Here is a 25,109-nt window from a genome sequence, read left to right on the forward strand (position 1 = left end):
TTTTTTTTTTAATTACCGAATTTTACTGCTGGGACGGTTGAAGGCGGCAAACGAATGCTGGATCCGGGTTCGAATACGAGCGGTAATTTTTCGTAATACGTCGGACTACGTTTTTAATACTCAGCTGCCCCGTTTGTTAACCTGTCTGAACCCACGACGGGCTTGAAAAAGGTCTTAGCGCGGAGAATGAAAAGTTTTCAACCTTTTCGTTTGTTTGTTTAGTTTAGTAATGGCAACGCAACACTTGGGCGATCTGTGCTTTCCGGGAGGTCTTGTAAAGAGAGACTGGTTCCTATTTAGGCAATTCAGACGTGGAAAAAACCCAGAAAACTCCACGTGGCCAGCCCGTCCGAGCGAGGCGCGAACCACGACCGATCAGGGAACGAAGACCGCTTGGCCACCGGTGGGCACCAACCTTTTCGTCCTATCGGCAATAAGAGAATTTTTTAAATCGCGGCTGGTGTTCTTATCGCTCAATTATCCGACCATCACTCGAAGAGTCCTCGTAACAAATAATTATGACAAGATCGAAAAAAGCGGTCCTTTGTTTTTACTAATTTGAAGTATGGTCATGTAATGTATGTTAATTGTTTTTGTTTTTTTTTTTTTTTAAACTCTTTCCGCCCTGTGGGCACTAAGAGGGCCTCTTTTAGTAGGCCCATTATGGGTTCGGCCAGGTCCACAATGGGGCGACCGGGTGGTGAGGGACGGGGCCCGACATATCCGAACGGACCACCCCCCGAAAAATTCCTGGGGATTATTCGACCCGTTCGGATTCGATCCCGGGTCCCCCAGAGCGGTGGGCTGCCACCTTTACCGCTCGGCTGCCACCTTTACCGCTCGGCCATCCGGCCGTCATATGTTAATTGTTTAGATGGGTTCATCAGTGGTCGAGTGGATGATGACACTGAACACTGGTAGCTAGTCGCGGGTTCGTGCCCGACCAAGGGGATGGTCGCATGAAGTTATCCGGGTTTTCTTGTGTCTAACGCCTAAATAGGGCTAACTTTCCATAAAGTCCTCTCAGGAAGCGGATCTCTACGTGTTGCATTGCCTCATTTCACCAATCCAAATGTCATCCTATTGATCCAATGACAATAGTACCGTAACATATATACTGTAGTTCGTTCGCTATATATAATTTAAAACTTACACATACAAATTTGATAGCATATAATACCGAATTGGTGAAGAGTGTGAGAAATAGGAATCACTTCACGGAATGAAAAAGATATATGCACTATTTTATATTATTTTGCATCAACAAAAATAGAGCTAATTGAATTCCCTAATTTTACTAAATATTAAATATTGCTGTCTGAATGCTACATTCGTGACATGCCGGAATAAAAATGATCTAATAAGAACTAAATTCTATATGCTTTTTGTTTGTTTTGCTCAAATTTTAAAACTGGAATACGAAATTTACAACTCATATTCGTAAAGCTCTGAGTTTGTCAGAGCTCTATTATAGAATACTCGATTACATTCATAAAACGTTCCGTCTATTCTAGAACCGCGATTTAATACTTTCGAATATCATAACTTCTTTACAGTTGTAAATAACTTTTTAAAAATTTATTTATATGATATTATGAAGTCGAGTATACTGTTCCGAATTCATTCGCGTTCGATATTATTCCAAATTCTATTACCTCGATCAGAATTCCGAATGCTATAAAACAGGAATTGATAATTCGTGTTCCGTCGAGAAATACCGAACCAATTACAAAATACTTTATTGCGTTCAGAAATCGTTATCGTCATTTTGTTTACCCGTACACGGTATTACGAAGTCAAATATATCGCTTTTAATTTACTTGCATTCGGAATTTTTCAAAATGTTATAACTCCGAACGGAATTGCGAACGCTCCGGAACACGAAAATGATAGTTCGTAAGCGTTCCGCTAAGGGGCGCCGAACGACTTAGTCTGTTGCAGCTGTTTAGCTGCTTCATGTCATTAAGGGGATTCGTTCTCCCGATCGATGCAAAAAATGGCTCTACGTATTTTATAATTATCCTAATTTTGTTTTAGCATTTTGTTTAATGTAAAGAGAAACTTGTAAATTCGTATGGCATGCGAAATGATGGGATTATTATTGATGTTTGATTCAATCTCTCCTTCTGTAGGTTGGTTTTTTATTAATTGCTTTTTCTCTCTTTATATCTTTCTTTGGTTAACTCATTTATTTATATTTAAATTATTCTTAGTTTCTGCCTTAAGTTTGTTATGATTTTTTTTTATGCTGTTGTAATATATAAAAATATATAGAATAATTCTTGTTAGAAAAAGTTTTACAGATCAGGTGAGTTGGTGTTTTGCCTTATAAATGTATTTTGAACTGCAGAACTGTCTAGAAGTGTTGTCGAAATTTATTAGGCATTGCGTACCACCGTCAGGGTAATCTGCAAGAAAAAACTATGAAATTATGCCCTTTGAGTTGTTTCTTCGTGAAATATTAACCGTGCTATGCTTTACGTAAAAGGGTCTGGCTGCCGATTTGAATGTTTGGCTTGTTCTTTGTGGCCCAGCCAAATCTGTTGTGGGTTGCCTGGGGCCGAACGTATCGGTTGGCATTGTGCAAGGGCTATCGTCTGTTGTGCTAGGCAATTCGTGCAAGGGATGGTGGCCTCGATTTTAATGTTACATAGCTTAAGACAAATCTGATATTTAAAAGAATTCTTCTGTAATACTATTATACAGTCCAACTTTGATATAATGCCACCATTTGTTTGCTGTTGTAATTGGTGTGAAATTGGATGTGGCACTGAAGTGAAGGACATCAAATGGTAAGAATTATATAAGATGATGAGGTCTATAAGGAAGTTTGAGAGTTTGAAAGTTGCACCATTTGGCGATAACAATATCCTTTGCAACATAGAAATTTTGTAATTCAAAGAGGCTGAAGTATTTTCTATTTAATATTGAACAGGAAGATCTACCTGTGAGTATTCGTTGGCAGTCTAAGATAGCATTGCTATATCAAAGTTCGACTCTATCCAAATTTTAGAAGTGGGAAAATGCAAAGTACATAATCTAGTCACCTGTTTGAAGTACCTAATAAATAAATTGTCTCCATGATGAGACCATTTACAACAGACAGAAAGCCAGCTTTATAACTCTTAGCATATCAGAACCCACATTAAGAAATCAATAAATCAGTCGATCAACTCGTGCAATCGTCCGAAGTGTCAGGATGTGACCCTGACGTGTTGGTCAATGTCAACACATTACTGAAATTTGGCACTTAGTTACATAAAAGAAAATTTTTCGTGGCCATATTTTTAAAAAGTCAAATTTGGCACGAATTCTAAATTGGAGTATTTTAAGTAAAAATTTTGATAAATCATAAATTATATATTCTTACGCTAGAAGAATTTCTGATAAATTAGGATCAAATACGAGTATATAATAAATATCAAAAATGCTTAGAATATAGGATAGAATGACTAAATTAGTCTCAGAATCTGTACAATAATTTCATAGACTTAACTGATGATACTCTTATGCTTAATTATTATAACTACCAATTGCTGCATTGTAATTTTAAATAAATATAGAAATCTTGGAATATATTTTAATTATGGCTATAAATTTTGTTAGATATTTTTTATATAAAGTTAATGTTCGGAACAAGAAATGCTATTACACATTTTTAATTTTAAAAAATGTTAATATTATGCTGTCATGTTGTAATTTTTGAAGAAATTCAGATTTTTTTTTTTTAAGTACAATATTTACTAAATTAACGTATAAGCATGCTCTTGGTAGATTCTTATTCCAGACTGATTTAATCTTTCTGCAGACTTATTGTCAGGTTAGTTACCTTTATTAAGAGGCTGTCTGCCCCAAGCATGATTTTTGGGTATGTTTGATATGCATTAGTCTTGGCCACAACCAATGTACCAGAGTATGGTTTGGTAAACATAACATGACAGTAGAAAAAAGCGGCACTATATTGGCATTCGTAGACTTATTTTATCAAAATAACTTTGGGTTAATACAAATGTGTAATAAAAATGGTGTTGATAATCTAGACTGCAGGGGCCGTATTTCATGGTTTGCCTGATCACCTGATATAATTTCTTTGAAGTTTTTTCTTTGTGGGCGTGTCAAGGATTGTGTATATGCTATAAAAGTGCCAGGTATGAGAGCTCCATGTATACGGATCACAGATGCCATTAACCACATGTATCTGCTGCCCGCATGGTGGCAACGTACAGCAGTAGAGGTCCAGATTGTCGTCATGCGGCAGCATCGGTCCTTTTGAGCATATCTGTATGAAACTCAGAGTATCGAACGACATTCTCTAACACATCTTATTCACATATCTGAACAAATGGGTTTTATAGAACATTTTAAAATTAGGGATGTTCGAGGCAAACATCCTGCAATGATAACGTATGTTCTCATCCTGTTCTTAGTTGATTCCTATTTCATGTTTGCTGTTGTAATTCTGAATTTTATAGACCAAGTAATATCTTTATTAAGCTGTGATACTTTAGAATTTGACTTATTATTGGAGAAATGGCTTAAAAATATAGTCTCTTAAATTGTTTCAAATTACATTCACATGCATTGCAAAAATATTGATTTCAATTGCCAAAAATTTTTATATTTTTTTAGCAAATTGTTTCAGAAAAGTGATTTTAGTTAACAATCGGTTTTATAAAATCAAATAGGAAAACTGTCTTAATATGTTATCAAAATTTTAAAAAAATACAAAGTACTTTCGGGAGATTGATTCACATTTTGTTTTTTAAGCTTAAATGTAGAAAATTTTAAAAATAGTTTGCATATTTTTCAGGAAAGATTGTGCAAGAAGTCATTGATCCTTCTGAAGAATGTAAGTTGGATCAATAGAAAGCCAATAATAAATTTTGATAAATCACTTCTAGACTCAAGCTGTGCTTTTATTATACATTAGGAATATTTTAAACTTTTAAGAACTCAATATTTGATAAATTGAATATAAGAATTTTAAATTTTATTTTTATAATTTGATCATTATATATGTAATTAATTAATTAATAAACAAGTAAGGATATTAAAAAAATATGTTTGTATGTTTATTAATTTTGACATTTGTGAATATAAAAATAAAAATTCTGAGAATTTCTCATTAAAAATGCTTGAAAATGAATGCTTTAATTCATTTTTCATGAGCCGACAATACTTTCTAATGCAAGTTTTGTAGGTGCAGTGCGTTGTCAAAATTCATGTCCGCGAGCATTTAATTGTGACGTGTGTAATACCTTGCCTGCAGTCTCAATTGATTAGTCTGTGCAAAGTATCTCTGAATGTAAATGGTGTTATTTTTAGTCGGAGTTTAAACTGGACAATTGGATGATTGATTGTAGTAATGGATTCTTTTCTAATATAAATTTATGATAGCTGGAAGTTATTTTTTTTATTATTAATTGATAATTCATTTAAAATAAAATTTACTACTGGGACAATAATTTTGAAAAAATTTACAAAATTCCATTTGGACGAACTTTACAAGTGTCCTTCTTCCTTTTGTCCTTTTATACACTAATGTATAAATTCTAAATTCTTTTAAATGTATAAATTTTATAAGTGTTTTTTGCCGCCACCAGAGTACGATTTGTTTTGCATGCCGAGGTGGAGAAGTAGCCTCCAGATAAAGGTTGACTCCGCCGCAAGATTTGTTATTTCTTGTTGGTGTATAAAGGGACAAAAGGAAGGAGGACACTCGTAGAGTTTGTCCAAAAGAAATTTTGTAAATTTTTTCAATTGACAATTCACTTTAGAACACTGGTTCTCAACCTTTCTTGTTGCTGTACCCCATTAGCCCATTAGTTGTTTCTCGAGTTTCCCTTATAAGCTGCGTTAGATGTATACAGCTCTTACAACTGAGCGCCATAAAAAAACTATAACTAAAAGTGGATTACATATTTTATGTAAATAATACAGGTACTCCTCACTTTACGACCGAGTTCCGTTCCGACGACTACGTCGTTAAGCGAATTGGTCGATAAGCGAGGAGCTTGCGCAGGGAATATAGGATCGTTGTAAAATTATACAAATTATGCAACAAACTTCAAATTTATTCATGAAAAGACAATTATAGTATGCTTAGTGCGCATGTCACCGTTCGCCACTGATCGACACTCAAGCTGAGAAAGGGGATTCCCCGAATTGCAGGTCGAAACTTGATTGGTCTTAAGTACGAGTGGTCATTAAGCAGATAGGTCGTAAAGTGAGGAGTACCTGTAATAAATTTAATCAGGTACATACATTTATTTATTATTATTTGATAAATATACTATATAAAATCGCAGAAGTCATTTCAATACATACATAAATTACATTTCCTAAAAATAAATAATTGTAATTAACGAAAAACAAAATTTAATGGGATGTTTATTGCGATAAATCTTTCTGCAGCAATTTTTTCAAAATTTGGTTCCCACGTTGTTAACTGACAATGAATGTCTGCTGATGCATCAAGCCTGTTTCTTTTTTTGGTTTTTGTGTCACAGTATTTGGCAAACCGCATTCGCTACGTTGTTACAAATGGTAAAAGTTTTCTTACAGCTTTATCAGCTATGTTTGGATAAGCTTTCACTAGACCAGCCCAAAATGACGATAAAGATACAGTAGAAAACATTTCTTTATATGTCGTGTCAGTAGAAATGTCAATCAGTTGCTCTTCTTCTTTTGCTGACAAGCTATAATTTTTTTATTTGTAGAAAAAGGATTTACTATCCACACATAATTTTCAATTTCATTATTGTCAGGAAAATAATTTTTAAATAAAGTCAACAGATCCTCAAGATGTTGAATTATAGCTTTTTTTAAATCAGTATCAACGAGAATCTTCTTTCCTAAAAGATAAGAACTCAATTTATCAAAAATTTCAAATTCTTCTGCCTTATATCTTTTCTTCCACATTGAAATTTTCATCTTAAATGCAGAAATTTTGTCATTGGCAGTGAAAATATTATTATTTTTGCCTTGCAGTGATAAACTGAATGCATTAAGTTTATCAAATATGTCACACAAATATGCTACACCTTGTAGAGTATAGCTGGAAATCATAAAATCAATGTGTAGTTGTATTTTTTCCTTAGTTGATTTCTTCTGAGCTTCACTCTTGTGTTCGTTTAAAGATGCTAATACTTCAGAATGTAATTCATATATCCTCATCAATACTTTTCCTTGGCTCAACCAACGTACTTCTATATAAAATAGTAGACAGTCATAATCACTACCCATTTCAGTACAAATCTGCTTCAAAAGTCTAGTATTTAACAAACTTTTTTTTACAAAGTAGTTAACTATATTTGTTAGTGCCTTAAAAATGTCTTTTAAAGACCGAGGAATGTTTTTCACTGCTAAATTTTCTCTGTGCAGAATACAGTGGCTACTTGAACAAGATGGATGTGCCACTTTAATCCTTACAACTACACCAGAAATTGGACCTTGCATAGCTTTAGCTCCATCAGTGCAGATGTCGATGCACTTTTTCCAATCTATTTCATTACTTTGAATGAAATCGTCGATTTTATAGAAAATATCACAACCTGTAGTTGTATTTTTTAGGTCATTGCACATTAACAAATCTTTGCAAAGCTCATCATTGTACTGATATTTCACAAAAACTAAAAGTACTGCCAATCCGCTGACATCGGTGCTTTCATCTAACTGTAACGTAAAATAGGAAGACATCTTCATTCTCCACAGAAGTTCATTAAGATGATCGTTTGCACAAAGTGAAATTTGCCTTTTTACGGTATCATTAAAAAGTGGCAACTGTTTTATATTTGTCACTTCTTTAGGAATGAATAGTGTTTGACAAATGTCAATGACACAAGGTTTTGTTAAATTTTCACCAGTAGCATGAGCTTCGCCTTGCCAAGCAGTACGATAACTAACTTTCAATGAAGCTTGTAATAATTCTTTGCGAGGGGTCGTATATGTTGATTTCATTAATTTAGACTTATTTAAATAAATTTTTTTCCTTCAAAATAACTAAGTGGTTTATCTTCAAAATTGGAATGAACATTTTCTAAATGTCTTTTTATCAGAGAGGGTTTCATTGAGTTGTTGCTAAACGTTTGCTCACATATTAAACATAAAGGCAATCGATCCAATTCCTTGCAGCAGAAATAAAAACCATAATTTAAATATTCGGTTTGATAGGAATGGCGTTTTGATGAATTTTTGGATGCAACAAATTGACTGCTAGTACTTGTGGTTGGTATATCGCATTTTTGTAATTTTGGTTTAGATTGCTTGGAATTTTCAGATTGTTTACCTGTAATTCTTTTTCCTTCTCTTATCACAAACTTATCCGTAATTGTATTTTTCGGATTGAAACTCTAAAATATAAAATTTTGTTTTAGGAAAAATTATTGATTCACCTTGAAATAATAATAAAACACACTATTTTTTAGCAAAAACTACAGAGAGACAACTTATTAAAAAGACAACAAGTAACTCTTGTATGTTGTCAGGCACGCTATACCCTTTGTGGCAGCCACTTTGGTTGACTCAAAAGCCACGTATATTTACAGGCACAAGCGAATACAAACTAAAAATGAGTCCTAAAAAAGACCCTGCACCTAACGAAGAATTAATTAAATAGAGATTATAATTGTGTACTGACCTTGAAAGTAACGGCTGAGAATTTATAACGTGCAGAACAATACAAGAATCTTTCAATTCTTGTAACAAATGTTATGTCTAAATTTGTTAAATATCAAGTAATGTGCGCATGCAACAACACGCATTGCATGGTGGGGGTATGATCCAGGCTTCATTATTCCTAATAGAAGTCTGTAAAAACACGAAAAGCCCTATCTCATCAAGCAATAATTTTAGAATAGAAAAAAAAATTTTCTATTCTAAAATTAATGCTCAGTTAAACTGTAATTTTACTAGACTACAGGTCACTCAGCACTAACGGCACAAATAGACAGGCAAATCATGTGGATAAACAAGTTGTTTGGACTGTTAAAAGGAAAATCGGTGTTCGTACTGTGATATTTTAAAGCAGGTTTTTGTCATTTCTTGTTTCTTGTGTTAATAATTTACAGCAAATTGCCATTGGGTTGCCGGCATTTGCTCGAGCATTCATTGGCAAATTCAATTTCTTTAACCGTTTTGAATTTGTTCCAAGATTCGTAACAGTAATGTGTACTATTCCCAAATACCTTGCTGCAAAGTAAGGTAAATGCCAATATCACAGCAAGCACCTTAGAGAAAGGCAAACTGGACCTTAATGAGGAATTCCACCTGGATACTGGTAGCTCTAGCACATCATGTTCGGAAGAGCTTGGTAATGGTGATGAGGTGACAGTTGTGAGCAATGGATATCAGTTGTGTCATGCTGCCACTTTAACAGATTTGTGTAATAGTTGTGACAGTACAGAAGTAGAACTAGTCAGTTTAATAGAAGAAAAAATTCCTCGTTACAGACTTCGCGCTGATACTCTTACTCAATTCTCAGGTTACGAAAATGAAGACTGGTTTATTCAGACTCCTGTTCTTCCAGTCGACGAGGACTTTGATCTGAGTCCTGACGTTATCAAAGAGACGTTGAGATACTTCGTCTTATGTTTGGATCGTCTTAGCCAGATGACAAAGACATACAATGACATAGATGCTGTGACCAGGCTACTCGAGGAGAAAGAAAGAGATCTTGAACTTGCTGCCCGAATTGGACAATCATTACTCGAACAAAACAAAGATCTACGCTTAAGAAATGAACAACTAGAGCAGGATCTTACTATTGCCACTGAAACTGAAGAAAAACTAACTCGTGAAATTATAAGTGCTACTGAAGGGGTAACACAATTGAAGCATGAACTTTCATTAAAAAATGGCTTACTTCAGATTTACACACAAGATTTGGATACAGAATCTGATTCTGGATCTCCATCAGACAGAAGTATTGCTGTTAATTGGGAAATGCTTAATAAGAAGATACAGAATCTTCAAGAAGAGAATATGCAACTTAGAAATGAGGCAGTAGATCGAACAATTGACATTGAAAATGAAGAGAAAAAAGAAATGCAATTAATTAATGATTGTGTTCGGCAGCTATCCGATGCAAATATTCAGATTACCTCACTCCAAGAAGAAGCAGCAAAGAAAACAGATGACAGCATTCGTCAACAAGAAGAAATCACTCAGATCAATACAGCAAAAACAACATACGCCACTTTATAATGAAAGTTAGATGTACCCCTTCGATTTACGCTCGTACCCCTAGGGTTACATGTACCCCCGGTTGAGAACCACTGCTTTAGAAGATAATCAATAAATGGAAAAACTTATGTAACATTGCAGTTGTTATTGAATTTAATTACAGTTGATTGGTTGTTTAATGTATATCACATAAACCCAATTATTTGTCTATGTATGATATTGGCTGAATTGGTATTAACAACTTTAATGAGCAAAAGTAATCTTACACGAGAAAACATACAAGATCATGGTTCTCATCATTTTGATTTTAATGCAATCTCAATTGCATTAAAATCAAGCTCTTATGTTTTTCTGATATATGATTATTTTCAATTGTTACAATAAAAATGTTGGTTGTTGTTTTTATGCCAATAAAGAGCAAAGAAAACTGCAAAGATCCAATTTTACTGGCTTAAGAATGATGACAAAAGTATCAGTTGATTTCTAATTATTAAATTTAATACAAGATGGTTACTTAATTGCAAATACTTCATGAAAATGGACAATGAAACAAGTAACCACAGTTTATTTAGTTTGACAGCTTTACTTCTCTGTAAAACAGATCTGAAATGATAGGAGTAGATTGAAAACATTTGTTTTACAGAGAAATAAAGCTGCTGGACTATATAAAGGTACAGTGGTTATTTACTGGTTACTTAATAGCCTAATTTTAATCTTAATTACATAATAATTGTGTTTAATTAGCCAAGTTATAGTCTGATAGTGAGTCTATCTTTATCATTCTTTGGGATGATAAAGATGGCAGAACAACATTAATGGCTTTGCACTTACTTGTAGTTGTTGTTTGAGTAAAATCAACACTAAGTGATTGATCATTCCTTTAGTATTGACTTTTCCTTCAAGGATTGATCAAATTAAACTGTCAAGATCGAATCTCTTGTAAATGAATGCTTTAAACATCAGAAGATGGATCTTGTTTTATTGTTTTGATGTCCCCTTGGGTACACTTATTTATCACAGTACAATATGTTGTATCTTAAAAGATGTGGAACTGATTAGATATCAAATAGAGCTTGGGGAACTGCCATAGTACATTGTGCAAGTCAGTTTTAATTGGTCACCATTCTGTTCTATAGAGTCTGTGTTGTTCCACTTTCTTTTCTCTGTGCACGCTTCTCTAATCCTTCCAAACAGGGCCTTAGGAATGCTAGAAATTTACAAGGCAAGCAAATTGGGGACTTATAAACTTTAAGGAAAGCAACACAATATCACAAGTGTGGTGATACACCTGTAAAGACCATCCACATCAGTAAATATTTATTATTTTCCCAACGATCAGCCACAGCATTAAAATATAGTTATGGGGTGCAAGCATTCATATCGTTGTTATCAATACATTAATGATTCAAGCAATTTGTATTTGAAAACATTCAAAATTCTTGGCATTCCGTAATTGGAACATTTTTGAACCTGAAGCAGATCTAGATTATGGATCGAAAATGTTTGTTCATCTTTATCTTTGAACTGTACTGGAAATTCTAAAGGCTTAAAGACTTAGAGGTGATACTTATTGGTACTGGTATTTTACCTAGAAAGTTGGACAAAATTAAAATAAAAATATTTGTTAATAACCGAAAATTTGTTTGAGGTTCCTGATTGTTTAGTCAAGTACCGAGGTATCACTGTATTTGATTCCTACACGTAAATTGTTGCTTGTCACATCCGATTTTGAGTGCCAATTTCACTCCAAAAAATGTTTTCCTGTCAATAAGAAAATGCATCTGTATTAATTTTTGACATTCTATAATATATGTAAGAATCATCAGAATCTGAGCAGAGTTCTTTGATGATCCTTGTAAATTAAAATGCATATGATTTAGGAGGGTTTCTTTTGGTTTTTTCAATGTATGCTATGAGTGCAGCAAGTACTCAACGAAGTAAGTTTGTAGTGAGGAATGGGGATTGGATGCATCTGGATTGAATCACTTACAAAAATTTGAAGTTTTGGCCCAGATTTAAGCCTAAATCCTTAGAATGATAGACATATCTTTGTCATCTCATTTATCCGGCCATTATCCTTTTTTTTTAAATTTTGTGGACACAAGATGATGTAAAATGAATGCATTCTCAACATGCTACTTTCATATGTTTTTAGCCTAAGGTTACGGTCTCGTTAATATGTCAAAGCATAAGTTAACTGAGGACGACATGAATAAAACATCAATTTCACAGGAAAAATACTTTAAAAAAAAAACAAGAGACAAGGGAAATTGTTGTTAATATATTATTGCCTTGTTGATATTATATTTTTGTTGCATTTTTGTACACCATAAAGAAATTATATTAGAAAGTGCAAGGAATTATATATTTTGTGATCTGCAGTACAGCCAAAATTACATCGAGCAAGTTTGAAAGTAGTGAGTAAATCGGCTGGCAAGTGACTATTAGGCTTGCTGGACATATCCGAGGCTTAATATTTTCTTGTAAGGAACGAATCAATTGCTTTCTTTTAATTTGTTGTTGATAATATGTGCTTAATTTTATTATTATTATTTTTTTTTTTGGAATTTCCTCAGTTTTGTTTTCGATCTGTAGGTTTAGGAGTTGGGAGGGTTGTCTTGTATGACCAATAAGAGCAGCACATGTGAAAGCTGTGTCTTAAATGTCAGTATATGTGATACTTTAACTTGCAAATTTTAAGACTGGACTCTTAGTTTTAGAACAAGTGAATCAATTCTACTTGCAGATTTTGTAGTCCAGTGCAACCTCTCTAATTTTTATGGTAATTGTATCATTATCTTTTGATTTTCTCTGATTCGTGTTGACTCCTTATACAAAGAAAGTGAAGAAGTATACAAATGCAATAAATTATAAGTTTGTATAAAATTTAAATAATTATTTTTATTGATTTCTGCATTTGACGTGTGCATTTTTTAAAGATTTATTAAATAAAATGACAAAGATTATATCATAATGTATTAAAATTTAATATTTGTTGCAGGTTAGATGATGGCGATTTTGCAGTTTAGTTGATCATCATGACCGTTACTTACACGGCAGAAGTTGCCACTTCCAGAGGTTTCGGTTGCTTTTGGAAATTATTATTTCGGTGAGTTGAAGCTACAATTTATGAAAGTTTTTATTTGCATCTGGTGTAATTAAATCAATAAATAAAACAGATCTTCTTTTTTGAGAAACAAAATAAATTGAATATATCGCATAATTAGAATACATACAAAATTCATTATAATTTAATCAAATAACAACATTTACTAAACTTTAGCATGGTACTATATTTTAATTCCTTTCGGCAATAAGAATTAATTTAAGATAGATGGTTGTACATAATTTATTTATAATTATCAAAATTGGATTGGGATTGAGTACAAAACACACTGTTATTTAGTTACTAAAAGGTTTGTAATGCTTCATATTATGAAATTTAATATTGCAATGCACTTGCTTATCCAAACTTATTATTGCATGTGGTGATCAGAAGAGCAGTGTTATATATATATAAATGGAAGTAAAAAATAACTACAAATATATACAGGATCTTCCAAAAATAATTTTACCATTTTAAATTACTGTAATCATATTAATTATTACTCAAGAAGAATGCATTGTACACTGATCATTTGAGTAACTGAGTTTTTTCTACCATCTTCATTCCAATGTCTTTTTGTCTGCTGCCCCTAGCAAGTGCAGAAAACAAAAATGGTGACTTCTCAACAGAGAAGACATTTCATGTTCTGCATTCTGCAAATTTGGAATCGGTCATCAATGTGTAATGCGAATTTTAGACACTTTCAAAGTGATCCACCGTGTAAGGCAAACATTCATGTCACATGGTGATGACTGACTTTGAATTTGTGGACTGCAGAACACAAAATGCCTTCTCTGTTGGGAAGTTGCATTTTCATTTACAATCCTTCTTAGAGGAGTAGACAAAAAGACATTTGAATGCAGCCAGTAGATGAAATTTGAATGGTTGCTCTATTGATTAGTATATGTCACATACTTGTTGGTATGTGTAATTAAGCACTACACTTAAAACCAATATCCAGCAGGCACTACAAAAGCAAATGTTTCCGTTGTTTAGCCTGATTTGCTGTCGGGCTAAAAGACCTTCAGAATTCAAATGCAGCTGTTAAAAGCCTCTCCCCATCTCTTTTAAAAAGCTGTATACTTTGTGATAACTACAATTTAAAAAACCATTTAATTAAAGTTTAATGAATGTTTGCCTTACAACTGCTGTAATAACCAAATGGAAATTTTTATAAGTTAAACATAAGAATGTATAGAAATTTATTTTGTTACAAGCAAATAAAAGTGTATTTTTTACTGTTAAGGGGTTTAGTACAAAGGAGATTGTCCAATCTCCATATTACTGGAGGTTACACGTTGATGCTCTCTGCAAAAACTTGTATGCTTGTCCAAATAGACTCACATATTTTCTACATGTGCTCAGAGCTCCATTTGATTTTTGCTAAAAGAACCATTAATTTAGATACAACCACATTGGTTACTCAATGTGAGGATTGAACAGAGGTCCAGATAGCATAACTGGCAACACAATTGCACATTACACAGGAGTTGCAGGTTTCAAGTTCCACTTTGGGCATATTCTTTTCTTTCAGAACAACCTTTTAAATTAATTATTAAATTTATCAAGAAATGACACCTAACGATTGCCTCTAGGCCTTACTTAACATTTAATTATTAATATTAGCATTAATATAGCCCGATATAATCCGGCAGTCATCTGGCTTTAATCTAATAATAGGACTTATGGATGTTTATACCAATATTTTAAAACAAAAACATCTAATGCAAAATAATCAAATCAGTGATGTTTTATCACATTTAATTATATATTGTCATTGTCATTATTATCTGTATAATATTGTAAATTTTTAAAAAATAAATTTGAAATAGAAGTATGTCGTAGTACAAAATTCCCTTGTAGTTTAAAATTATCATTGAAGTTCTATTTTGCGTTAGTTGGCGAGGCAGCATCTACAAGTTACTGTGGCCTGAACTGACACTCTACCTCGCACTCTATTACAGCTGTAGCGCCATTTACAGATTTGCTTTAGCAGATCCTCACAAAAGGTTAGTTACTTAATTTATTATTAAAGGTTCTTTTAATAAGTGTATTAATTGGTGATGTTATCATTGATCAAAGTCGATTCGTTTTAGAATCAAATTGACAATCAATTTTCTTGAATTTATTGAACATTTATTTACTTTACCTGTTCCAATCTATATTCTTTATTAAAATATGAAAAAACTTCTTAATTTTATAGCATTTGAGTATTTTACGGTATCGTAACAGGAGGCCCCAAAATGGGGTATCAAAAATACGATCAGTATTATACAGTGCACCCACTGTGTAATACTGATGGGTTAATGAACAAATTGGATAACAAACACTTTTGTGAAAGATTTTTATGTTCAAACAATGAACACCTCACAGAACAAACACAAGAAGAAGCGACGTAAAATAACAAATATCGATTGGTCTTCCCTTGTCTCGGGGCAACAATTCGAAACCTTTCGGAGTGTGGGAGACTTCGACATCGATGCTCAACCCAGTATATACTGATAAGATAGTATTCCTCCCTCTGAACTTTGAAACTCTCTGTTGTAATTCCAGCCTTTTATTTTTCTGACAGAAACAATTTTGATTTTATTTTCGAAAGGTGAGAGTATAATAGCAAAGGTAGAGAGTGACAGAAGATGTCTGATGTTGCTAGGCAGTATGGCTTGAACAGGTCTATAGTAGGCTGCAGTTCAATCTTATCTAAGAAAGATATAGTATTTCAGAAATAAAGAGCATCGAAGAGCTCATAATAGAACCTGAAACTGATCTGACAACAAAACACCAAGAAACTCAGCGAGATATGTTTTCTTCTGAAAAAGAGGATTAATGCTGATATCTGCTATTAAAAACCTTTTGAAGAAGTGGGAGGATGTCAGAACAACGATCTTAGAATGGCATCCAAATCAGGTTGAGGTTAATAGGCTTCGACAGTACAGACTCACAAATGGAATAAATATGACTAATAAAAATGCAAGACTGTGTATATATGTACTTTTATTATTACATATAAATAAACATAGTAAGAAAGTATATATATTTTATTTTTTGGGGTCTCCAGAATGAATTAATCAAATTCCCATAAAAACCTATGGTAAATCGATAATCGGTTAACGAACAATTCGGATAATGAACGAAGTCTTGGAATGGATTATGTCCATTAACCGATCACCTGCTGTATTTTCATTTTCAAATTTTCAGTTTTGCCACCATTGGGCTGAATCCATAATGTTTTTGGTTAAATTTAAAAGTAACCAACTGTTTTTGTGGTATTTATTTTTTTCAAAAAGAAGAGAGACAAAGCAAAAACTAAAATCTTGCACAGGGCATGCAAATGCCTAGTTATGGCACTGACATTTTATAACTTGGCGAAGTCAAATAGGTCGAATCGGGTTTAAATTACAAATATTCAGTTAATTAAGTAAATTTGTAAGTTTGAAGTTAGAGTGAAGCACTAATTATCAATATCAGTTGATTGAAATTAAATAGAAACTTCAGATTTTATTTAAATAAATATATTTTGATTTGTTGTTTTAAATCGAATTTTAAGGGTGTTATTTGGTGCAGGTTTTAAGTTTGCCAGGCTCTAGATGAGCGCAAACTAATGTAATGCTCTTTTTTATAAATTGCATGACACTGCATATTGTATGAGGTCTCAAGTCCAGGCTGGTGCCAGATTCTAAGTACTGGGCCAATGTTAAATATTGACAAGCATACATTGTACGTCTGAAGCCGTTAAAGTGTAAGATTCTAAGCAAAATCTTTCATTGTCTGTGTGTAAAATTTCCAGTGATGTTATTAAAAAGTTATTCCACTAATAGATAATATTCTTTTGTTAGTATTACTCGTATTTTGATCTTTTATTTTTGTATTTCTTTTGTTCTTCAGATACGTCTGTCATCTTATTAATACAGATTGGCAATGACATTTGTACTCTTTGACAGTTTGTTTGGCCTGTAATCTAAGCAATTGTGAAAGTTTGAGGTTAAAAATACTTTGATTCTTAATAAAAATCTCTATAGGTGAAACTAAATTTATTAATGTGTGACCTCCACATTTGTGATGTAAATAAGCTTTTTTAGAGATGGTTAATATCAGATTCGTGTGTATATAGTCCGACAATTATATATGATATAATTATATTAATCTCATCTTATTATATAACTATATAATGAGGTTGAGGTTTGCTCCTATTCTTCCTGATGACTTAGAATGGCATGGTTTAATTGTTGAAACAATTAACTCGGTGCCTCTGGCTTTGAGTCGGTTGCTTTGCAAATTCATTCTATAATTTATTAAATTTGTCATTCTATAACTATCAGGTCAGTCCATAAGTTCGTGCATATTTTTATCTACAAAAAAAGCAGCAAAAAATTTTAATTAAATTTTATTTCAATCTATAATGTATTCACCATTATTTTGTACAATTTCTTGCCATCTTGATGGTAGCTTTTTAATCCCGTCTTTGTAAAATGATTTCGGTTTTGAATCAAAATATTCAGAAATAGCCTTTTTTACACTGTTCTCGTCCTCAAAAGTTTTCCCTTTTAAAAAATTCTGCAAACTGCGAAAAAGATGATAATCACTGGGAACAATATCTTGCGAATATGGTGGATGAGGTAAAATTTCCCAGTTGTAGCTTTCAAGTTTCTGTACAGTTATTTTTGCAGCGTGTGGTCTGGCATTGTTATGCTGCAAGAGAACCTGCTTTCTGTTCACTAATGACAGTCGATTTTTTTTCAATTTTTCATTTAAACGCTCTAATTGCTCACAATACATTTGAGCTGTAATTGTTTGATTAGGTTCTAACAGCTCAAAGTGAATTACACCTGACATATCCCACCAAACAGACAAAAGAATTTTTTTTGGATGCAACCCACCTTTTGCAGTCGGTTTTGGCTGCTTGTCGCGATCCATCCATTGTCTTTTTCTCGTCACATTATTATAGAGGATCCATTTTTCGTCTCCAGTAACCAGCCTACCAAGAAAAGGTTCTAAATCAATACAGGATAAAAGAGACGTGCAAATGTTTACACGTTGTTGTCGGTTAGCTATTGACAGTTCATGTGGTATCCATTTTCCTAGCTTTGAAACTTTTCCGATTTGTTGTAGGTGTCTATGAACAGTTCCATGGGATGAATTTAAACGTTTCACAATTTCATCAACTGTTAAAGATGGTTCTGCTTCAACTAGTGCAGAGAGAGCATCATCATCAAAATCAATGGGTCTTCCAGTACGAGCCTTATTCTCCACACTAAAATCATTGTTTCTAAATCTTTCAAACCACTTCTGTGCAGTCCTTGCACTAATTACAATTTGATTATGTACAGTATTTATTTTTTTGGCTGCATTTGTAGCATTCTCACCACTTAAAAATAAAAAGTATAAAACATGTCTTTTATATTCGTGGGTTACTTCCATTTTAACAAAAATAAACAACTGAAATGTTCACAATTCTGAACAGTATTATATGAATGGGATCCAATTTAACACTTCAGTGTAAAAATTATCACATTAGACTGACATTTTTAACAGCAAAACAAGATTTTTCTCAAGGTCATAAAAATGGGCATGGACTTATGGACTGACCTGATAGCTTTCATAATTATGTAATAACTGCTACTTTATTTTACAGGTATTTTGAAAAAGTGGCTATTTATTGCAACACTTATGCAGATTTCATTCCTGTTTCATTCGTTTTGGGATTTTACGTATCGCTTGTCGTAAAGAGATGGTGGGATTCTTTTATGAGTATACCTTGGCCAGATTCTTTGGCTTTTTTTGTCAGTGCCTTTCTACACGGACAGGTACGGAACAAATTGCAAAACGTCTTGTCAGTTTCAAAGCCGACTCTTCTTTCTTTTTCCGTCCAGGACGAAAGAGGAAGACTAATGAGGAGAACCATAATGCGTTACGTCAACCTGGCGTTGATATTTACAATGACGTCCATCAGTCCGTGCGTCAAGAAGCGATTTCCAACCTTGGATCATCTGGTGGAGGCGGGTCTGTTGTTTCTGACTTCATCTCAATTATGATCTAATGTTTTTATATTGAATTTTTACATAAAATTAATCATATTTGATTTTTAGGAATACTTTTAGCAAACGAAAAGAAAATTATAGAGCAAATGAAAACTCATCATTCGACTTATTGGATGCCTTTGGTGTGGGCATCAAGCATTGCTGCTCGGGCGAGGAAAGAGGGAAGAATCAGAGATGATTTCGCACTTAACACTGTTGTTGATGTTAGTTTTCAAATCCTTTTCTTTTTACTTTTTATTCTATTTCAATTTTATTGCCATTATTTTATACATAGATTAGTCACACAACACAAGAAACTTAGTCTAAAACTTTTTAAAATATGATTCTGATTTGATTTTAGGTGTTAAATCAGTGCAAATTGTATATATCAATATTAAATTATATTTTGATGTGGATTTTTAATATTTTAATTGTTTGTCGATACATAGAGCTATTTTAAAATAAAATTTTATAAATTTTGCAGGCAATAGCAAATTATCGCGCACTCTGTGGTGGGTTGCTGAATTATGATTGGATCAGTATACCTCTTGTATATACGCAGGTACGTTTAAAAATCTGTTCTGATGTTACAATGATCATTCAATCTATTAAATATCTTAATGGATGAAAATTTTAATTTAAAAGAAATTTAAATTATTTTTTAGGTTGTTACATTAGTAGTTTATACTTTTTTTCTGGCTTCCTTAATGGGACAACAATATCTTGATCCTGCACAAGGTTATCAAGGTCATCAAGTAGATTTATATGTGCCAGTCTTTAATTTTTTGCAGTTTTTTTTTTATATGGGTTGGCTTAAGGTGAGTGAAGTATTTTAAGACAATTTTTCTTATTTTCTTAATTATTTTCCCAAATCTATCCACAAAATATTTATACAGAGTAAATATTATATATCAAATGTTATTTAGGTAAGAATTTTCAGATATATTAAAACATTTTACAAAAGTAGTGAAAGTACTAAGAAAATAAGTCATTTGTGCTGCAAAAATTAACAAAAAGATTGGTTTCTTGTATTCTTCTGTCATACTAATTATCATCAAATTAGTACATAAATCTGTACATTATATAACAAATGTATATAGACAAACATGAACTGTATGAGACTCCTTTTATATAGGTAGCACAATACTTGATATTGTATGAGGTCTCGACACCTGGCTAGTGTCAGATTATGCAAACACGATAACACTACACATATCATTATAAAATTAACGTTATGATATTAGGAGTCAGTATTTTATTCAGATTAAACATTTTTGAAAACCCTTTACTATCTTGGCTTCAGTTTTATGCTGTTGTCTGCTCTGTAACCCAAAGTAATCCAATGAACCACACCTCTTATGTATGACTGGAAAATCATGCTTTTTTTCTCACATATTATTCATCTGTGACTATAATGAGTTTTGTTGCAGATCGTACTGCTAAATAATCAAAGAAAGAACAATAATTTATTTTATGTAAAGAACAAGACAGGAAAAAATATCTCCATTAGAAATGCTCTGAAACTTGTTATAAATTTTTTAACTTTAAACTGAATAAATCACAGTTTATTATTATTTAGTTGTAAATTTTTAGTTCTGTGTTAGATCTGAAATTTTAAAATGAATCTATAGTCACAGATAACACTAACAAACAAAAAAATATACGTAAAATGTAATAATAAAGTTAAACTTATTAATTAGAATAGATTTATAGCAAATTTATGTTACATTAACTAACATTAAATTTAACAATTAATCATTTTAATAAATAAATGTATTTATAGAAACAATGACTCAAATTGAGTGGGACTTAAATCTATAATTGTTATATGGCAAGTGAAATATAAAAATATTTTTAATGTCGAATTGATTGCCCCACAGCAATTGAATAAATCAAACATGATTCAGACTATTTAGAACACTAACTAGCACACCAAAAACTGCTTCATTGGAACAAAAAATGAAGTAATAATTAATTTTGGACTTCTTCAGCCCATCATTGAGGATAAAGCTGTAACACGAACCAAAAACTGCATGAAAAGACATTCAAAAATGAACATAAACATCCTGAAATGAATGTTTCTCCAAATATTTTTTAATTAGTCAATTTTTATATGCCTACAACTTACCTAATGAACTTTGCTTAATATTCAGCAATCATCCTTATTACTTGACACGGGACTGTTGAGATGGGGAAGCTGGAGATTTTTCCACTTCCAGAGAAAACTCAGGGACCCATAGTTGTTCTATCACTGTAAAATTAACATTATTTTTTACCAACACAAAATAAAATCTTTAAGATTACTTTTTATTAATAAAGAAACATTTCACATATTTCATTTGTTTAAAAAAATGGCAAAAGGGGCTTGCTAAGAGGCAGAAGACACCCATTCTACTCACAGTCCCTATACAAGTTCTCAACAGTCCTGATTGAGCACCAGAAGAGTCTGGCTAAGATTTATGAAACGTAATGCATATCTCGTTTGATATTAGATTTTTAATTATTATTTTTAAAATAATTGCTAATTTACTGTTAGTTTTGTTTGATTGTTTTATGAATAGGTGCATGGAAATTAAAATTTCTGTATTTGTTTTATTGGAACTATACTTACATACATTAGTAAAACAATATTAATTATAATTTTCATTTTTGTTTCGTGAATCTTTATATTTTTAATTACATTTTCAACTTTTTTAAGGTATCTTCGACCGTACAAATTAGTTTTATATCTCGATAGGTTGCCGAAACACTTGTTAATCCATTTGGTGAAGACGATGATGATTTTGAAGTTAACTGGGTCATTGATCGTGATATACAGGTCAGAATTTTATAATTCTAATGGATATACAGCATATACAGCAATTCCTTGTATGTGATGATACAGGTTTTCTTTTTCAGGTTTCGTATCTAATCGTAGACGAAATGCACCAAGAACATCCTGAACTGATTAAAGATCAGTACTGGGATGAAATCATGACCGAATTGCCGTATACTGCTGCCGCGATGCAGTTCCACACAGAACCCCCACAGGGTTCGGCTGCTGCTGTAACGTAAGTTGCTCTGTTTTTGTTTATTCTGTCAGTTTTAATTACTTCTTGGTAACAATCCAAAAAAACAAAATTACATTAAGTTGAAATTTGTTTTTTTAAAATACTATTGATGAGTTTTGAGAGTAAAAATCTGTAAACTTTTCTGATATATGAAGAAATGTAATCTAAATTTTTTATTAAAACAGAATAGTGTTGGGAATAGTGTTGTAATCACAATGATATTGCTAATTTGTAAATTAAATATATCTCTATATATTTAATAATAATAGTATTATAGATGATATATAATTTATTAATTTTTCTTTGTTTATATTATTACACTTACACCATTTTTACATTTACATAAAACATTCAACTTTTTATCTTTATCACATTCTTTGTTTATTAGAGCTCTTAAAACCAAGTAAACAAGTATGAATTAAACAGATCCATAAATAATATGTATGTTAATTTTCAATTATTATTTAGGGTTCCAGAAAAATTGGCTGAATTTGTTCCTATGGAACCGTTAGAAGAGACTCCTGACGAACCCTATGTCGAGGTACGTCAAGTTTTCTGTTAATTTTCCCATTTAATTTTGAACCGGCAATCATTTCATGTGGGATTCTTCTGTTCAGGTTACTGATACTTGCACAATGCCCATGAATACAACACAAAGCCATTTATTATCTCAAAGATTATCCGGAAGCATGCAGAGTAGTATTTCAGGTCTGGCGGGACCATATCATCCTCATTCTCAACAAAAGAAAAATATATTATCTATGCTACATAAATTATTCACTAAAGAAAGTATAGGTACAGTATATTTCTTAAACTCTATAAAATTTCTGAAATAATTAATATTTGTTCCATTTTATTTTGTGGAATTTAGATAAAATTCTTAATGGATAATTATATTATGGCTGATTTATTCTATAGGTAGTAATGCCTCTCTCCAGAGTTGTCAAGATAAATCCCGGAGATTACCTAAATCGATTTCCAGAGATAGTAATATATCTCAAGGAACTAACCTTTCGAATCCACCCTCCCCGACATATTTCAGAGAAAGTACTCGTGATTTTAATGTAAGTATTGTTACTGTATGAAGATAATTAAGCCTGAATTATTCTAATAATTAAATAACCCTGGATTAACTTTCTTGGCTAGGATTCTTTCCTGGATTATTAATTAGCCAAGTTCTAACTTGGCTAATTAATAATATAGATATTATGCAGTTTGGACTAAAAGTAGGTGATAAGTGTTTGTCTTGTAATAAATTTAGTAATTAAATTAATTTTAAATTGAATTAAATATTAAATTTAATACAAGATGAACACTTAACAACCTACTTGTAGCCCAAATTGCATAATATTTAGCCTACCAGTGGCCAAGCAGTTCCATTCCCTCAACTGGGAGTTTGGTCATGGGTTCATGTCTCACCTGCAGGACCGGATTAACCAATAGACAAATAAGACAAATGTCTAGGGCCTGTAATTCGGAGGGGCCCGGCTTCAGTGCAGAATCTTTCTCTGTTTTAAAACGAGTTAAAAATTATTTAAGAAATTTGATAGGACAGGAAAGGCTGTCTTTAACAATGCTTACTAAAAAAAGAAACTCTCTCAAACGGCTAGATTGATCAATTTTTTCAAATGAAAATCCAAAAACGAAAAATTTAAATATTTTAAAGGCTGATTAATGGATAAAATTACAGACAGTTGTCCCTTGATAGTCCGACGTTTTGTAATCCGACATGCTCAGTAGTCCCTGTCCCCATTACCTGTCTGCTTGCACAGAAGCATGTTGTGACATGAATCTCCCCACTCAATTCTTACACGATAACACACATTTCTTGTGTTTTCCATGAGCAGTTCTGTACGTACTGTATTATTTATGTCTATACATATTGTATGTACATTTATTGGCTTCCATATTTCTTTTAATAAACATGTTTTAGTTAACCGAAATGGGTGTTTCATTTCCATATTAACCTAGGCAGCATTTTACTCATAAAATGTAGGAATATTGTAGGCTACTGCTATCAAAACGATGCCAAATATGTAACCACTTTTGGTAATCCGACACCCCTTTGGTCCCACACCTGTTGGATTATCAAGGAACAAATGTATATACATTTTTCGTTGTATCAGAAACAGAAACTCTTTTGCTGTACAATTTTATTGTATTAGTGTTTGTATTTTCTATTATTAATAAAAATTTTAAGTGACATTATTTAAGATTTGTTTAGAAGCAACTTATTTAAATGGGGCCCCAATTTAAATTTTGTCTAGGGCCCGCTAGAGGCTTAATTCGGCACTGCTCACCTGGCTAGCTATTTGGTTTTCTCCATGTCTGTAACACCTGAATAGGAGCCAGTTACCCTTAAAAAGACCTCCCAGAAGGCATCCCCCCTAGGCAGATCACCCAAATGTTGCATTGCTGTATCCTAACAAAACAAACAAACAAGCATAATATCTATATTATTAACTAGCCAAGTTCTAGTCGAAAAAAGTTAATCTAGCATTATCATTTAGTATTGTTACAAGTTTGGTTAAGTTATCTTTTCTTTGACCTTAAAAAAAATATTCCAATGATTTCAGGATGACATTTTCCATCTATCTGATTTGTCATTGGCCGAATCGAGATCTGCCAGTGTGGCTCACAGTCCAGGAGTGATAACGGGAAATCTGCACATGTCGGACATGTTTGCCAGACTGAGAGCAGACCGGCCGCCACAAATATAATGTACAACGTCATCCATCGTACACCAAACAGACG

At 32.5% G+C, this 25,109-nt stretch overlaps 3 protein-coding genes across 5 annotated transcripts; 2 read left to right on the forward strand and 1 right to left on the reverse strand.

Annotated features, from left to right (window-relative positions):
* The first annotated feature begins 1,902 nt into the window (after window positions 1–1,902).
* Window positions 1,903–25,075, forward strand: LOC136977569 (bestrophin-2-like). 3 transcript variants are annotated; one of them, XM_067273062.1, is made up of 15 exons: window positions 1,903–2,132; window positions 2,290–2,308; window positions 13,184–13,291; window positions 15,187–15,297; window positions 18,921–19,092; window positions 19,159–19,288; window positions 19,375–19,529; window positions 19,790–19,867; window positions 19,971–20,123; window positions 22,043–22,123; window positions 22,204–22,355; window positions 22,824–22,896; window positions 22,973–23,150; window positions 23,274–23,419; window positions 24,932–25,075. In XM_067273062.1, exons 3-15 carry the CDS (start codon window positions 13,221–13,223, stop codon window positions 25,073–25,075), a joined length of 1,644 nt encoding a protein of 547 aa, XP_067129163.1. In that variant the 5' UTR covers window positions 1,903–2,132; window positions 2,290–2,308; window positions 13,184–13,220. The 3 variants fall into 3 exon arrangements, with proteins under 3 accessions (XP_067129163.1, XP_067129162.1, XP_067129161.1); XM_067273061.1 differs by lacking the exon at window positions 2,290–2,308; XM_067273060.1 differs by lacking the exon at window positions 2,290–2,308 and having other exon boundaries at window positions 1,903–2,128.
* Window positions 6,670–7,959, reverse strand: LOC136977615 (zinc finger BED domain-containing protein 5-like). Its single transcript, XM_067273149.1, has one exon. The coding sequence runs from the start codon at window positions 7,957–7,959 to the stop codon at window positions 6,670–6,672; it is 1,290 nt and encodes a 429-aa protein (XP_067129250.1).
* Window positions 9,166–10,203, forward strand: LOC136977616 (trafficking kinesin-binding protein 1-like; the record flags this gene model as incomplete). Its single annotated transcript, XM_067273150.1, has 1 exon — window positions 9,166–10,203. A coding segment is annotated over one exon (1,038 nt), but the record flags the coding sequence as incomplete, so codon positions are not given.
* Window positions 25,076–25,109: the final 34 nt, after the last annotated feature.

This window comes from Centruroides vittatus, unplaced genomic scaffold (assembly GCF_030686945.1).
Source record: "Centruroides vittatus isolate TY-2023 unplaced genomic scaffold, ASM3068694v2 contig_461, whole genome shotgun sequence".
Classification (NCBI taxonomy): Eukaryota; Metazoa; Arthropoda; class Arachnida; order Scorpiones; family Buthidae; genus Centruroides; species Centruroides vittatus.

Coding starts and splice junctions, on each gene's coding strand:
- LOC136977615 (XM_067273149.1), bottom strand. CDS start 7,959: ATGAAATCAACATATACGACCCCTCGCAAAGAATTATTACAAGCTTCA.
- LOC136977569 (XM_067273062.1), top strand. CDS start 13,221: ATGACCGTTACTTACACGGCAGAAGTTGCCACTTCCAGAGGTTTCGGT. Junction 19,289..19,374: donor GGATCATCTGGTGGAGGCGG/GTCTGTTGTTTC, acceptor TTTGATTTTTAG/GAATACTTTTAGCAAACGAA. Junction 22,897..22,972: donor CTGACGAACCCTATGTCGAG/GTACGTCAAGTT, acceptor TCTTCTGTTCAG/GTTACTGATACTTGCACAAT.